We start from the raw sequence: 17484 nt of genomic DNA, 5'->3' as shown, positions 1-17484 counted from the left end.
GATTGACCTGAATGAATATTTATTGATGATTTTTGGTATCAACACATTGTGAGCATAATAAAGGGAATGTCCTCCCAGTTTCCCTGAAACTCTGTGGCTCCACTGCCATATCTTTATTGAATTATATTATCAACTCTTATTTTGTATTCAGATGAGAACTGCAGAGACAAATACTTCAACTGCAATGTGGTGGTCCAGGCTCGCCTCTGCGTGTATGATTACTACAAGACAACATGCTGTGCTTCATGTTCCCGGGTGGCCCACAAACAGTCGACCTATCGCCGACAAAGCTAACGCTCTCTACCAGGGTCACTCCGCTCCATGGTGGTCCAGAGTCAGTACCCCCTGGAGGCCCTCTGGTCCTGTGGCAGCTGGGAAGAATAGACTGGCTGGACCTTGCCTAAAATAGGCACTTGTTGTTTTTGCCAACTGTGGAAAGTGAAGAAGGGACATTTTTGTTGGTTTATTTGAAGACAGCTGTTATGAGAGGAAAAATGGTGTGTGCCAAGAATCCACTCACTGCAGATGTCAGCTGGGGTGAGAGGCATCAGTATCAAAGTGGAGAATCCAAAACACTTAAAGGATTTGATCTTTGTCTTATTCAAAGAATCCCTCTTCTTTGCTTCAGTGGGAACAGTTTGCAGGTACTGTTTACCGACAATGGCTCTTGTGGATTACTTATGAAGAGGAGAGCACGAGCTGACTGTGTAACATGGACCATATATGGTTACACAGCAGAACTCAGATTTATGGCAGTTAATGTAATCGCACATGTTATCAGTTATTTCGCATCCACTGCTGACCAAAGATATGTAACCTCACCAAACTGCCGACAGTAGCAGATCACCACCTTTTCCTGAAAAACAAATACTGTGCACCTTCCCTGCTGCCGATTGCATATATTTGACTGTTTTCTGGCAAACCATGTCTTTTTCTCCCTACACAGCTACAAGGTCCAAAAGCAGCCTATGTAATATGTATGTATAAATGTATGTATGACAATGTGAATGATAAAAAAAAATGGTTTTCAGGCTTCTTGGACAGCCCAACACTCTGCCAGTAACTGAAGAGAAAGAAAAATCTCCCTCTTTATTTATTTGTGTGGTTCCCTGTTGTTACATGACCTACCCGTGGCCTCTTTTTAGCTGTGGTGATACAACTTTTCTTGCCTTTAAACTAGTCACAACTTTGAACTCGGTGTAGGCATTTCACAGCCTGCTGGATGACAGAAGCAGATAATCAGAAAACTTTCGCATTTTTGGAGAGTTGAAACTAACTGTACATATTTCTTTATTTCTAGTGGGATATGATCATTCCACACTGTGTAATTCCTATGAAAAAAAATATACTGAATTATCTATAATATATTATTTACATTTGACTCTAAAGAGAAATCATTTCAGTGTTTTACAGTTCTTGATATGGTGATACATACATCTGGTTTGCATTTATAGTAAATCCTTATTAGTGACCAATCTTTTTCTACCATAAAACAGCCATTTTCAGTTTTGTACAAAAGTGCACACAGTACCTCTGAAATGCTCAGCTCTTGTTGTAAAAGCTATTATTGTTTCCCTCCAAGAAAGATTAACTTACCTCTGATTCATAAGTACTGTATCCATCTGATATTTTGCAGATATTTTCCTCTATCAGAGAAATAACTACTTTGAAGTGCCAACATGATGGCATGATTTTTGATTTTAATCTTAATTCAATCATGAAACAACTGAATTAAGTATTCAATATATCACTGCAACTAATAAAACATCTGTATTTGCTTTATTTTAGATCCCAGCTGTTCCGATGTTGAGGAAATTTTCTCTAACAGGCAGTAGATTTTTCAGCAGCTTTTTCTTGTGAATCACTTTCACATCACAATGTGCATTCTGTTTTTTGCAGCAGTTAGAGTTTGGCATGTAGACCCTGAGCTCATCACTCCCAACAAATATAATCAACACAGAAATTGTGGTAGATCCTGAAGTGGTGGAGAGGGAGCAATGCACGCAGTGATTACTTATAGTCTTTCCTAATGTTTTAAAGATATTAACACTTTAAAACATTGAACTTGCAAAAGTGTTTTGGTTTTGTTTCTAGTTGATTCAAAAGATTAATAGGTTTAGACTAATGACATTTCACTTTGCCATCTAATCTGTATTTATTGTATTACTGTAAATAAAACCAGTGAAGCAAATTATTGCTCACAATATGAGCCATTAATATATCCACTGACTTAGCCCTGGTTCACAGCATTTTTCTTCTGCTAGTACGCATTCAGTAACTCCAGTGGAGCGACAGCGTTTCTGTATTTAGCTGTTGAAATTGTGGAAGTGTGCAAAAATCACCACCGAATGAAACCATCTGTATTCAGAGCTCAAACAACATTTAATCTTCCCCTCACTCCTGCCCTCATCATGAACTTCTTCCTGCAGCTTGACCCCTTTTTATTGCCCTCTCACTTCTGCACCAATCTTTTCTCTATTATTGATGACACATCAAAATTCCAGGAACAGAAAAGTGCTTTTATCCTCTACTGTCTTGAGACATTGGCTGTTAGAGGAATATTTACTGACTACATGTTGTGATGCGGACAACCATAGAATTGTGTTCTGTTCTAACCTCAGGGTAACCTCCTACGTTTTGCACATTGGCAGTCAGTAGGTGTCTTAGACTATGGGGCATGAATACAGAGCCCACGGTGAAACTTCATTATATTCTCTGCCATACAGAATAATGGTCTCTTCCGGGTGAATTCTTAACCAAGTGCTGCATGTCAGGCTACAAACTTCTTAAATAAAGAGCAGAAACCCATTTAACTTCTTTGCAGGGATTAAATCTTTGCTTAACCAGTGCATAGTATCATAGGGGAGCTGCTGACAAATACAGTTGACAAGATAATAATGACCTCAGGTATAAAAATTTGATAAGACAAACAAATACGTAATACAATTTTACCAGACTGTACATTACTGTAATATAATGTATGACTTTATTTTGAACATTTTAAAATAATACAACAAAGTATAAAGAAAAAATAATATTTATTATTTATTTATACTTTCTTTTAATCCCAGCTCCTTCAGTAAATAATACCCACTTTTTCTTTTTGTTCATGCCCCACCCTATCATAAATCCTTTCTTACAATTCGTTACATATATTTGGTTGCATAACTCCATTAACATATAAATTTACAGATATTTAATACACATACACACACATATTAACTGTAAATGGCACAGTAATTAACTATTTAATTTAACTTCAGTTTTGTTGTAAATCAAAATATTATCCAAATTATTTTTTTAAACAGAAGTTATGATTTCCATTAAGTTGCATATTGCATTTTTATAATTGTATGCCTCTAAAAAGAGTGGCATTTATTAAGAAAATGTAATTTGCAGGACTCTTTCAAATCAATTTTTAGCTAATAAGCAGTTAAAAAATGATGTTTTGTTTGTTTGGACACAAATATGCCACGTTGATGCAAGACAACTTTTCTTTTAAACAGTTTAACTGGCACATGAAACTGTGTGAAATTTTGCTATAACTGGCGCATTAATACTTGAGTTCCCGGTAAAAATGTGTTCTGCAAGGTCACAGTAGCCCTGCCCAGATCATTTCATTACTGAGGTCGAGTCAGCATTTGTCTGAAATCTGAATAATTTTCCACATCACTAAGTGATAATGTGTTCTGGGATTAAAACAATTAAATAAAGTATTTCAGTCCATAATCATATGGATTGCAGTCCTTTAAGTGTTTAAGTCTTTCTTAGATTTTAGTAAAAAAAAGAAAAGAAAAAAAATCCAACAACTATGCCTCTGTTTTTTAAGCTCTCCATGACCAGGAAAAACACTCCACGAAATATTCATTACTGGTGGCCTTCATTCTAAGACCAAACTATGACTAGAAGCAACATCTGAAAACACTTCTTCTATGACAATGCTGTGCGCTGACAGTTAAAAACCTTATGTCCCACAGATATTTGATTACGACAAATCCCTCCAGTAGTGTTCCAGCTTTCTGACAAGCTGAAAGGTAGAAAAAAAAGCTAAAAATAAATAATAATTTATCAAAGGAGAGATCAGAGAATACATTTTTTTTTATAAAGGATTTATACTGTCCTCTTCCGCCTCCATTCTTTTTAAAAATTAATTCACTATCTTTTATCATCACACGGTCAGCCACATCAAACACTTTTATGGCTCTTGACAGCAACACGTGGTGTTTTATTGTCTTCTCATTAGTTTCCATTGGTAAAATACACTGCTTATTATCAATTTTAATACTCTGTTTGTCCAGCCTTCACACGCTTCTTCTTTTGTAGTGGGAAAATGCAATCATAATACTAGATTTAAACAAATCACAGTCTATAATGAGTTTATAAGGTGATGTATTTGTTATTAGTGGATAAACAATTTACTGTTACATTATAGTTCAGTTGTAACCTATTGATGCCAACATTATTACAATGGAAAATCCTCCTTGTTTTTGTAGTGAGCTCTTTAATATGTTCAGTACAACAACAAAAATTTAGAAGCACAACCCCACTCATTAGTGGTTTTAATAGCAGTATCATCACTCAGTACAATCAAAAAGTCATGTTTCTATCAAAACACTATATCTGAATTAAGTGAATTTCAGCATAAAATAAGTAAAAATCTTCCAAACCTAAAGCAATAAATATTTGCAAAGAATTTTTTTTACATTGAATAGAATTTTGTCTTAGAGCTGTACTATTATAGACCAAAAAGTGCCCGATTTTAAGTGATATTAGTCTCTGTTTTTTCAGGACTTGTCTTATTACACACGTGGCTGTAGCTCAGGTGGCAGAGCAGGTCAGCCACTAATCAGAAGGTCGGTGGTTCGATCCCAGGCTGCCTCCTGGCTGCATGCCAAATATCCTTGGGCAAGATACTAACCCCGTGTTTGCCTACTGGTGGTGGTCAGAGGGCCCGGTGGCGCCTGTGTCCGGCAGCCTCGCCTCTGTCAGTGCGCCCCAGGGCAGCTGTGGCTACAATGTAGCTTGCCATCGCCAGTGTGTGAATGGGTGAATGACTGAATGTAGTGTAAAGCGCTTTGGGGTCCTTAAGGACTAGAAAAGCGCTATACAAATGCAGCCCATTTACGTGATTAAACAGTCCATTCGTTTACTCTCATAAATATAATAAAGTTACACTTCTGAAAACATTAGGAAATTATTTATTACTTATTAATAATATGTATGAACGGCCTTAAATGTCTTATCAGAAAGCTGTGCCCTGGACTCAAATGCTTTGTTAAAAAAATATTTAGCACAATATCCTCATCCTGTTGATGAAGGCTATAGTGTATGTTGCTTCAACAGACTTTTTACGATGTCATTCCTAACATCACCATGTGATGGCGCCAGTGTCAGCCAGATTTGCCTTACCTCAAAGTGGATTCCCTGCTCCTGGAGTGAAGCCCCTGCCACACGAGACTTTAACATTCAGATGCAATGTGGGGCTCAGGGAGAACGGTGGCCTGCCAAGTGAAGTACTTATCTCATGTGTGGTTTAGATTTTTTAGAGTAAACATAAAACATTTTAAGGAACTCAAAAAGTACAAACCCTGGGGAGCCTGAGCAGAGTTTTCGAAAAGTTGAGAAAGTCAATGAGTAAGCCCTCAGGCACTAACTGATTTACTGTTTATTATTGCATAGCTCCAGAAGAGGTCATAACTGAAATTTTGTGAGTTTTGCAAATATATTGCTCTAATGTTACAGCTTATTGGTCAAAGGCAATTGTGTTAACTGCTCTGCTCTGAGCTCTTGTGTCAAGTTCAAATCAATACCACTTAAACAGTTTGCAGCCTTATGGGATCCTAGTATCTCGATTCCTTTACGGTATTCCGTGTTTTAGTAGCTATTAGAAAGGTTTGTGATGGGAAACCAAATATTTGGATTCTTACTCGTTAAAAATGACAGAATTCAAGAATAGAAAGTAGTTACAAGTTAATCGGGGCAATGCTCAGCGTACACTGACAGCTTTATTCAAAAAAAATCATGAAACATTTTCAACAAAGATATATTATTGCCAGCTTTGACAGCATAGTTGGTACTATTTTCAACTTGTGAGTTTGTCTGCAGAAGTATGTACGTTATTCTGGCAAAGGTTGTCCTGGAGGCGCTGGTAGCTTAGTGTTTTGAGTTGGCATTTTATGAATTTGTCAGTTCAGTTCTGTTAAAATTGCACAAAGATATGGCTATACGACTAGAAAAAAATGAGGGCTGAATTGCAGCATGTGATCTGAGATTTCACTGGGATTGGAGCAAAATGGTTTTAAGGTCTTTTCCAGGCAGCAATGCCACCTGAGTGCTGAAAGGCTGCAGCTTTGTGTATAATTTAAATGAAATGCTGTGATAAATATATTTGGCTAAAAGCAATTAATTTTTAAATTTCACTTTTGTAATTGAAATGAAGTAAATGGATTAAAATGGATGGAAGGTCTGGCTACTCACCTAGAATTTAGTTGAAATTCATATTGTATTTTTGTGAGTCTTCGTGACTATTTTCCTGTAGCTACTATCTATATATCATGCATACTCACACACAGTGTTGGGGAGTAACGGAATACATGTACCGCCGTTACGTATTTAAAATACAAAATATGAGTAACTGTATTCCGTTACAGTTACCGTTTAAAAAGGTGGTATTTAGAATACAGTTACTTTGTTGAAATAAATGGATTACACAGCGGTACTTCCCTGTTTCATATTGTCGCGGGTCAGGACTGTTTGGGTTTTGTTTGACAGCTACGTTCTGTTGTTCCAGGTGGCAGCGTTACGGTTGCCATGGTTACAAGGTGACGCTCGCTCTCTGCGTGTTTCCTGGGTGAGAGAGCGCCTGTTGTTGTTGTGCTAAGCTAATAGGCAGAATGCTACAGGTATAGCTCTAAAGAATGTAGCATCATAGGCAGTGTAGTCCGCGCTGCAGGGAGAATGGACTACCATACCTGTTATGTGTCTGTGAGCGAGGGAGGGAGAAAAAGGACAAGTATGAGCTGTCATCGAGCAAAGACAGGAGCTGGAAGCATGTAAATATAATAATAACCACTGCAGCCAAGAAGAGTGCCTGACGAGCCCAGTTGTAAGTAAGCTATTAAGACTCGACTGTACGCTGTGTTCGTGTTTTCCTCCAAAAACAATAAGTTCCGTTGGAGCAGCCTTTCAACTCCTCTCTCTGTCTCTCGCAAGCAAAGTTGACCCAGACAACAAAGTAAAGCTATTTTTTGGCTACGAGCCCGACACAGAACCCACCGTATTAGCCAGAGGTCCCTTTACTACCGTTCGGAGCCGCGGACCTTCAGTAATAGTAATAAATCACAGCAATAGTACATTCGTGTAGTTGTAAACAGCATGATAATATATTAAGTAATCCAAAGTATTCAGAATACGTTGCTCTCATTGAGTAACGTAACGGAATACGTTACAAAATACATTTTGGGGCATGTATTCTGTAATCTGTAATGGAATACATTTTAAAAGTAACCTTCCCAACACTGCTCACACACCTATACATAGTTTGGGGTTAATTTAGGATTCAAGTAAGGTACATCAATATGTGCGCTAGAGAAGCCTGTCCAAATGCTGATGACCTCCTCTACTTCCTGCCACAGCCACAGCCTTGTTGTCCTTTGTAGAAATGTCATGGCTCATGTCATATCATCAAGGTTCAATTACTGCACAGAAAAAAAGGTCACATCAGACCTGCAGTAAAGACCAAAACCAACACAGACTTGCATCACGCTGCACCTCATAAATTGCCTTTTTCATGTTGAAGTGCTCTTCAGGAATGATCCTGTCAAGAGATGCAAACACAACTGATAAAAGTGCAATAAACTACAGAAAGAGCTTAGTTTCATATTCTTGTTTTTAAAAGAGGTCATGTGATAGTATGGGGGAAAAAAGGATCCGTGTGAGGAGATGAACTAAATTTACAGCATGTGTAGTCAAACGTGTCATGAGATTATTTGGGTGATAACATAAAGACTTTGCCTTTGAGCTAGTTCACAGCTGACATCTGTGGACTAGCTGATGATGACTACTGGCTGTGCACATAGCTCTTGGGGGATTAGTGTGACTTACTTTCATCCATATTGTACAGCTCTCATGCAGTTTTTTTTTTAAACCAAAAGGATGGATTTCCAAGAGGCCCCGTCAGTGGCTCCTCAGCAGTCATGTTCAGTCACTGCAGTGCTGCTGATTCACATTTTGAAGAACAATTATAGGCAAGTAAAAGATCCAAATGTCCCAAATGGCTTTAAAGTATAAAGTAAATATCCTACAATATTAGATGGGGCCAACCAACATGATTAGTGGTAAAGCAGTCATAATTGTCAAAAGTGGTGTGTGTGTGTGTGTGTGTGTATGTGTGTGTGTGTGTGTGTGTGCGTGAGAAAGAAAATAGGAGAAAGAAAATGAGAAATATGTGGACCATAAAAGAGATGGCCTAAACAGAATGCCAGTCTCAATATAAGGAAACCTATTTCCTCTTCCTATAATGGCACAGCAGATGGTTTAGTCCACTTGTCTGGGTTTCTGTATTAAATCTTATGTCAACTTCACTGTGTAGACAGAAACCTAAATAAAGATGCTGGGATATAATGTGTTGAGGGGGGATAGACATCAAGGAAAAGGAGGGGAAGTTGTAGTATATGTATATTGGCACTATTTAGCTTAGTGTTTAGCAGTGTTTGTGCTAACAGGGAGGGAATGAGTAGATAAGTGAATCCATTGATTGAATCATAAAAACTGTATCCCAAGAAAGATGATTTTATTTCAGGTTGGTGTTTTCCACCAACCTGAAACATTCAATGTTGAAACAGTACACACAGCTGGATTTCAGGATATTTCAGAATATTGTTTTTTAAATCAGCAAAACATTAACTTATTTAAATTTTGTTTAACATTGTATGTATAACTGTGGGATGCCCTACAACCCAGCCAGAATTCTGGCTGCCAACTCGTTATGTATATAAAACACAATTGTAAATACATAGACAATAATTTCCTCTAGGATTAATAAAGTTTAAATTAGTTCTAACCTCTAACATTCTAACCTCTCCATCATTGTGGGCAACACCAAAAAGCTGTCAAAGGGCATTGCAGATCTGCACAAAGCTGGAATGGGCGAGAAGGTATCAACTGTTGGTGTGATTGTTCTAAAATGAAAGAAATATAAAATGAAGGTCATATAAGCTGTTAAACAACAGAAAATAGTTGAAACTCACTGTTTCCAAGCTAATATTGACTTAACTTTGAAGTGGTTGAGTTACAGTTGTAATGGTTGCAAATTAATTCTGAACTATCAACTTGTCTTGGACTCTGACACCCTGGAAATTCAATAATCAAGCTTGCACTTAATGTCAGATGTGTCCTACTTAGCATGGTGTCTGACATTTTGTCAAATAAATTTAATTTCAGTTTCAGAATGACAAAGAAGATATTGATCAGTGCTTTCTGTGATGGATTCAATTTATACACAGTTCTGTATATCTGACATTTTGGTTTAGCCATCAGCAAAACTGCTTGGAAGCTGCTTTAGGGATACTTTACAAGAAAATGTCTCATTTGAATAAGTCTTACATTTCAGTGGCAATTCAGTTTAATTTTCCCAATGTTAACTTATGAATCATTTGTCACATGCAGTACTGTAGCAGTAATATTCTATAGTATAGCAGGTTGTGGGTTTTGATCATTTATTTAATTGAAAAATGACAGACCCCCAGACTGAAATGTCTAAAGTGTTTTTCTCGCCTTCACTTTGATAACATGCCAGATATTAGAGAATTACAGAAGTATGAATAGCTCATAAAGGGTTTTAGGAACAACTGTACACAAACCCCTACAAAGCTGCAGAAGTGAGCCAGCACTTGGTTGCTGATGAAGCAGTTCTGGGAAGGATTAGCGGGGCCTAATCCGGCAGGTAGTTGATGTCTGAAGTATATGCCAGGCTCTGCTATGCTGATAACCCTCTGATCCTGCACCAGGTGGCCCATCAAAACAGTGCCAGTTCAATATGCTTGATGCCCCTAAAAATAGGTGAAATAATATTATTATTTTCACAATTTTCATAAAATGTTGGCGAACATTGATGCAGCTCCACTGGAGTAGCTGTTTTTCTATCTTTACTTGTCAAATAGGTGTTGTGTACAAATCCTTCAACACAGCATGAAATCTTTTGGATTCGTAGCTCAAACAACATTTCATCTTCCCCTCGCTCCTGCCCTCATCCTGAACTTGTTCCTTGCAGCTTGGCCTCTTTTTGTTACCCTCTCACTTCTGCACCATTGGGCTCTTTATTATTGATGTTGCATCAATATTCCAGGAACAGAAATGTTTTCATTCTCTACTGTCTCGAGACTTTGACTGCTACAGAAACAACTACTGACTACTTGTTGTGATGTGGGCAATCTCAGAATTTAAGAATTCTGTTCACATGTTTGGATAACTTCATACATCCTACACATCCCCAGCAAGTGTCTGACGCCACAAGGCACGAATACAGACCCAGTATGGTAACCTTGATCATGTCCTCCATGCTACAGGCAGCTTTACATGTTACTTAGGACGGTAATTTGCAAAGGCGTTACTTTTCAGATCACTCCAACTTTTATGAATACAAAATAATACATATCTAACTGTACTTAAATCCTGAAAATATAATCCTGAAACTATAAAGACTAATTTTGGCCCCTCTAGGGAAGGACAAAAGATTCACTTTTAATGACATTTCCTTAAATCTGGTTGTTAAATGAAGTGTCCTTAGTAAAACCGAAAAGAATATAACCTGACGGCAGTGATTACGGTGTCTAAGGATTTCAGGATGGGGTCTTAGATGGTCCTCTGGTTAGGGTTGAACTTGCTGTTGGTTGGGAAGGAGCAGATGATGTCAGAGGGGTAGCAGTAGTACTCTCCACAATCTCAAACAGACTGCTGGGCACAAAACATCAGGTCATTAAGCAGACTTTATTTTAAGGACAAGAAATGTAAACAGATGGCAAAGGGACTTAACAGCACAAGAACAGTAACAATAGCGCGTGAAGGGATTTGCTGAAGGGTATTTTAAAAATACTGCTGGTTGGAATGTCTGGCAGTAATAAAATAGTTCCTCATTTAGGAGAATCTTTATCATGTTTAAGTTTAAAGCAGGAAGCCTGGAGTGCTGAAAGTCAAAATCATTGAAAAGTACTACCATATCTCCACCTGTAATCGTCTTGTCAGTGGGGAGAGCCTTGATGGCCATATGATAGAAAATTATTGCCCCTAGTGGGAATAAATAAATTTTAAAAAGAAATAACAATATAAAACTATTATTCTTCAAAATGAGAGAATAATCTAAAGCAGCAAATGTATTCCAATCTCATGTTTCAAGCTATTATTTTAAACTGGGAAATCATTTACAAATATTGACCACTAATCCCTAGAATGTACATATGCATGGACTTAAATAGTAAAGCCAGAGCATGATTAGCACCGTCTCACAATTTTTCATCTTGATACTTTGCATCCAGGTACCCTGTTAAAGGGAGGATGTTAATATAGTGTTGTAGTGATAAAGATCTAGTTTTGACCACAACTCACCTGGAAACAACAACACAGTGCTCTCTAAAGGTAGGAGTAACAAAGAGACTTGTAATATATTCTGCATTATGCTAAAAAGTATTTATTTTTTTTCACAAGAGTGCCTAGTCTAACAGAAAATGTATGTATAAGGTGCTCTAACATTGAGCTGTAGTCTCGGAGACTAGTTGACAGTGTTGGGGAGTAACGGAATACATGTACCGCCGTTACGTATTTAAAATACAAAATATGAGTAACTGTATTCTGTTACAGTTACCGTTTAAAAAGGTGGTATTTAGAATACAGTTACTTTGTTGAAATAAATGGATTACACGGCGGTACTTCCCTGTTTCATATTGTGGCGGGTCAGGACTGTTTGGGTTTTGTTTGACAGCTACGTTCTGTTGTTCCAGGTGGCAGCGTTACGGTTGCCATGGTTACAGGGTGACGCTCTCTCTCTGCATGTTTCCTGGGTGAGAGAGGCCTTTTTGTTGTTGTTGTGCTAAGCTAATAGGCAGAATGCTACAGGTATCGCTCTAAAGAATGTAGCATCATAGGCAGTGTAGTCCGTGCTGCAGGGAGAATGGACTGCCATACCCGTTATGTGTCTGTGAGCGAGGGAGGGAGAAAAAGGAAAAGTAAGAGTTGTTATCAAGCAAAAACGGGAGCTGGAAGCATGTAAATATAATAATAACCACTGCAGCCAAGAAGAGTGCCTGACGAGCCCAGTTGTAAGTAAGCTATTAAGACTCGACTGTACACCGTGTTCGTGTTTTCCTCCAAAAACAATAAGTTCCGTTGGAGCAGCCTTTCAACGCAAAGTTGACCCAGACAACAAAGTAAAGCTAGTTTTCGGCTACAAGCCCGACACAGAACCCACCATATAAGCCAGAGGTCCCTTTACTATGGTTCGGAGCCGCGGACCTTCAGTAACAGTAATAAATCACAGCAATAGTACATTCATGTAGTTGTAAACAGCATGATAATATATTAAGTAATCCAAAGTATTCAGAATACGTTACTCTCATTGAGTAACGTAACGGAATATGTTACAGAATACATTTTGGGGCATGTATTCTGTATTCTGTAATGGAATACATTTTAAAAGTAACCTTCCCAACACTGCTAGTTGATATGCTACAATTGCTGGGATTAATTTGTAAATTAAAAAGGTACAGCTCGTCAACTTGGAGTTAAAATGTAATATGCTGCAAATACTGACATTTTATTTATAATTCAGTAAGACAAATAGGGATAGCAGGTATGTACAGATAATGTACGCAAAATGTAAGTATAACTTCAGTCAGTTTTAATTTGATTGCACACCTTTCTGACGTCAACCGAAATAAAACGGCAATGAACTAACTGATAAACCGTTACATTGTGCAGAGGCAGGGTTAGGAGGTGTGTCAGTAGTGCTGTAACAGATTGCAAAGAAAGAAGAGAAAACACTAATCAGCTTCTGTTGCCCTTTTTCTGACTCCCTGCTGTTTAAGAATTCATTCTGCACACAGTCTTTAATCATCATACTGTCAAACCCATCAAACACCTTCGTGGATCAAGCTGTGTAAGATGTTTAATGGTTCCTCCATGTAATCATGCAATTAAGTGAGCGTGATGGAAAGCCGCTCTGACATAGCATTATTAAAAACATGAACAAATTTAACTGAAATAATTAACCTTGTCATCCTTTTTTTTAATTTTCTATTTCAAGCGTCTGACTAAATGTTATAAGCTTGTGTCTGTTATATGTCTGCTAATGAGTCCAACATGACCACAACCATTTTCTGAATCTAGAACAAATCCCTGACCAGTTCTCTGTTTCATGTATTCTTGGCAGTTCCTGATCTATCACAGACATTACAGGCCACACATTACATAATACTGTACCACACCTATAACCACGACAATTATTACTTATTTGAATGTAGTTAAAATATTAGTAATATGGTATTAGTAATATATCTATCTATCTACTTATCTATACATACATACAGTAGATGCATTTACATAAAATATGCTTCATTGAAAGTGTGGTAACTTAATTTGCATTGAAGTTGTATAAAACGGGACTAGTTGAAAGTCAAGTCAAATAAGGACTGCTTTAATTCATGCATGCACTGATACAGCCAGAAAAGACAGATATTGTCATGTCGTTCTTGGCATCCCAGTAAAGACATATTGATTGGTGGGGAGCTGAAAATGTTTCAATCCACTATAAAATGTACCAGTATTTTTTGCTTAAATCAAAACTTTGCTTTTTTCAACTGTTATCATTCCATATTGTTCTTATTTGTTTCTGTGTTCACTTGTGATTCAAGATTTCTACACAAATAAATCACACAACTAGTACAAGGCACTCATGAGAAACAGTTAACTAATTAAAGCCTACCAACAAAAAAAAAAAACCCTGCAAGAAGAGGGGTCAGAGGGTTCAGTCAAGCCTCGCTCCTCATGAGCTGTGCCTGAAAAGCATTTCTCCTCATCGCAGGCAGGAAACATCAATTCATCTGGAGAGTCCAATAATGCCAAGGACAACCAGGTGAGCACAGAGTCCATTATGTAGTTCTTATTCTAAGAGGGGGAAAAAAAGGATAACAACAACCAAAAGAGGAGCTCGTATTTCTTATTATGATGGCAGACACATAATTACGTGACCGGGCTCCTGTAATTGCCAAGGTTTGCAAGAATCCGACTGATCAACCTCTTAGGCAAAAACCGTTTTTATCTCAAATGGGCTTTCTTAGTAATACATTTTAATTACTTACCATTCCACAATGACTGGGTGTATAAGAGTGTTGTTTACTTAGAAGCTAGTACAAAAAAAATAACAAAAACAACAAAGGATCACATTATACTTAAAAATGCAATATGGTACAAATGGTTACATTTCGTTTAAAACAACCATCTCAGACTTTTTTTCCAAAAGGGTTTAGGGTCAGATTGGGTTGATTTAAAATTGTAAGCACATACAGTTAACAAAAGAACAAATACTAGTGCAAAGAAAACAACAGTAACATTATTATTAATCAACAAATAAAACAAAAGTAAAAATGCTTGCTTAATTTAATTATATATGAAATTATGTTAATCATCAATACTCAGTACATGTAAGAGTTTGCTGTATCCTTAGATATAAATAGAAAAACAAGATCAGCAAACAAATTATAATTATGTTTATGCAATTTGATGCCAATTAAACATACTAACTAATCCCATCAAGGGAGTTCTCATGGCAGATGTTCCCTCTATTTGTATTTTGACGTCACTGCAGAACAAGAATGCAAACATGCAAACAAGTCATCGTGTCCCCATCAAGAGTGTTCAAATGTTTACAGGAATCAGTGGTTTACATTTGTTCTCACACTACATCACAAAAAAGAGGTAATGGGAGTGAAAATGTTTGAGAGCGATCTACAAACAATGCAGCAATTTAAATTTGCGTAATGACTAACACAGTCTGTGTAGATCAGTTCATAATTACACATTCTTACACAAGGGTGAAATCTTTAGTGAGACGGGGAGAGAACCGGAGAAACCAGATACCCAGAGAAGGGCTGCTTTACAAGCAAACATAATTTCTTATCAAATTCTGAGCAGTCAAGTGTTTGTAGAGTTAATGCATCTGTTCCCTATGTTCAGAAAATATGGACTTTATAATGTAAAATACTTTCATCTTTTTAAATACCAGCTTCTTAGCTTCTGTCCACATGTCATCTCTACATTATGTACTCCTGTTGAGGTTTTACATACTTCCATAAAATATATTCACCAATAAATCAAAGTTTATGACTTTTCATGAATGTTCATTCAAATTTTAAAAAACACGTTTTATTGAAGAGATGCACATGGAACAGGACTTACACTAATGATTCATGCAATCACAACTTCTAGAAGATTGTAGTACAAACACTATATCTGGTGCCACAGATAAATTTTTTTGTTACAAAGAGGTACAATTGAAATGACCACTTTCATATTTACAAACACTATTACTGTTTTCCAACATGAACTCTGGATAACGTTGGGCCAATCAGATTGGGAGAATTTTTGAAGTTGTCCTTCATCAAAGGATAGGATGAATTGTGTCAATCACATTCTCACCAAAGGAAATGTAGTTTAGAATCAGGTAGAGCATACAGGTAATACGGAGCTAGCAGGTTAAAGACAATTTAATCAAAATTTTTTTCATAGTCCTGGGTCGGTGACCCAATGTTTTAAGCTCTGGTAGTATTCTGTATTATGGGTTTTGTTCTGATTCTCTAGTATTGCTGTTTTTGTTACCTGGTGTTTCTGTTTTATTCCCATTAAGAGTTTAGCTCTTAGGTTTTGATTCTGTGCTCCCTCTGTTCGGTGTCTTTTTTGTCATTTTTGTCTCTGTGCCTCCCTCGTATGCCTGGTGTCTTATCCCTTGAGAAGGTTTAGTCTGTTCTGTTTTACGTTATGTGCTTGGTGTTAAACCTGTCATGTCCACGTCTCTGTGTCAAGTCTGCTTTTGTCTCATGCTTCCTGTTTTTTTTTGATAGTCTATCGTCGGTGTGCTAGAAGCAGATCTAGTCACTTGGCAGCCCTACTAATAAGGCCATAGTTATTTAAGTTTAACTTTAATTTTAGTAGCCACCAGGATATAAAAACTGATGTATATATTCACCAGTAAAATCTGACAAAAACTGCTTAAAATATTGTCTCAGTTTCCCCAAAATAATGTTTTGGGAAAAATAATTGTTGGGTAAAGCTTTCTTCAGCTGGAAGTTATCTGTCTACCACAAAAGAATTCAACTTTGGATTCTTTGAGTGCCATTTCTTTCTCTTATAATGTCTCTGGTGGAATGTAGGGTAATGTCTAGAAAAGTTCAAGGATGCAGTGCAAGTGTTAAAAAGGCTTATTAAAGCACTGATATCCTTTAAGATATGTCTTAAGTTGTTAAGATATTAACATTAAGGTTCAGTAATGGCACAGAAAAGAAGGTCACACTAGAACAGCTGGACTTTAAAGATCATGACAGACATTTCTTGTATTTATTGCATAATATAAGAAATATAAAATGCCTTTTTCTTTACACTGTATGTCAAGTGAAAATAAAAATGAACCTTTAATATTCCAAAATATTTCTGGTCAAAACAAAATGCAAAGTGTGCAGGCTGGCCTACAATTTTGTTTCAGAGTATGGCAATTATGAGTCATAAGGAAATTTTCAAACCCTGACTTTGAATAGGTGAGATCGTTGTGCACTCTAATAAAATAACCTCTGAGTGGCGCAGTTATCATCGGTTCCCAGTAAAAATGGGAGCACACACCCTCAGGGTGACAATAACCTGCCAGCAGATAAGTCTGAGAAAACACAGACATCTGATGCTCTTTACCTGACTATTGTGTCCAAAAATAATTCCTTGTAATTATATCTCTGGATGTCAATAGAAACTTTTTTCTGGTTGTTTTGTTTTTTTGGTCATCCTGCTAAAGGACTGATGAGGTTCTGCAACGGCCAGTCATCCATCTGTTTGTCCCCACAAGAACTGCTAGTCCTTCTAGAGTTTGTCAGATTTCAGTGAAATTAATTAATTTTTTCTGAATTGAACTGTTTGTGAACCTCCTTGACTTCTGAATGGATTTTAATTCTTATCTTCTCAGCTAATGTCTGACTTACCTGGTCACTGGTAAATGTCCTGATGATCCAATCTGCTAATCTAGTAGATGGATTAAAACCACCTGCCTGATGTTGTGTAGATCTCCCTTGAGGTCAACTAAACAGCTCTGACCCACTGAGGCATGGACAGGGGACCTCTGAGAGTGACTCATATCTTTCTGGCACCAGGATGTTGCCAGTGGATCCTTTGGGTCCTTTGAGTTGTGGGCCTGGGCCTCCAAGGATTGGGCTTGTTTTGGTGCATAACACGGATGCT

General features: G+C 37.3%; 1 protein-coding gene across 2 annotated transcripts in view; it reads left to right on the top strand.

Moving 5' to 3' along the window:
• The window catches only part of thsd4 (thrombospondin type 1 domain containing 4), a 63316-nt gene extending 49329 nt beyond the window's left edge, over positions 1 to 13987 (top strand). For both annotated transcript variants that reach the window (XM_085158576.1, XM_085158657.1), the window contains one exon: positions 152 to 13987. In XM_085158576.1, the coding sequence (XP_085014702.1) occupies positions 152 to 294 (143 nt within the window). In that variant the 3' untranslated portion in view covers positions 295 to 13987. The remainder of the gene's footprint in view (positions 1 to 151) is intronic.
• Positions 13988 to 17484: the final 3497 nt, after the last annotated feature.

This window comes from Neolamprologus multifasciatus, chromosome 1, assembly GCF_963576455.1.
Source record: "Neolamprologus multifasciatus chromosome 1, fNeoMul1.2, whole genome shotgun sequence".
NCBI lineage: Eukaryota > Metazoa > Chordata > Actinopteri > Cichliformes > Cichlidae > Neolamprologus > Neolamprologus multifasciatus.
Note: the sequence above shows the minus strand (reverse complement) of the source record. Positions and strands in the feature narration are given on the sequence as shown.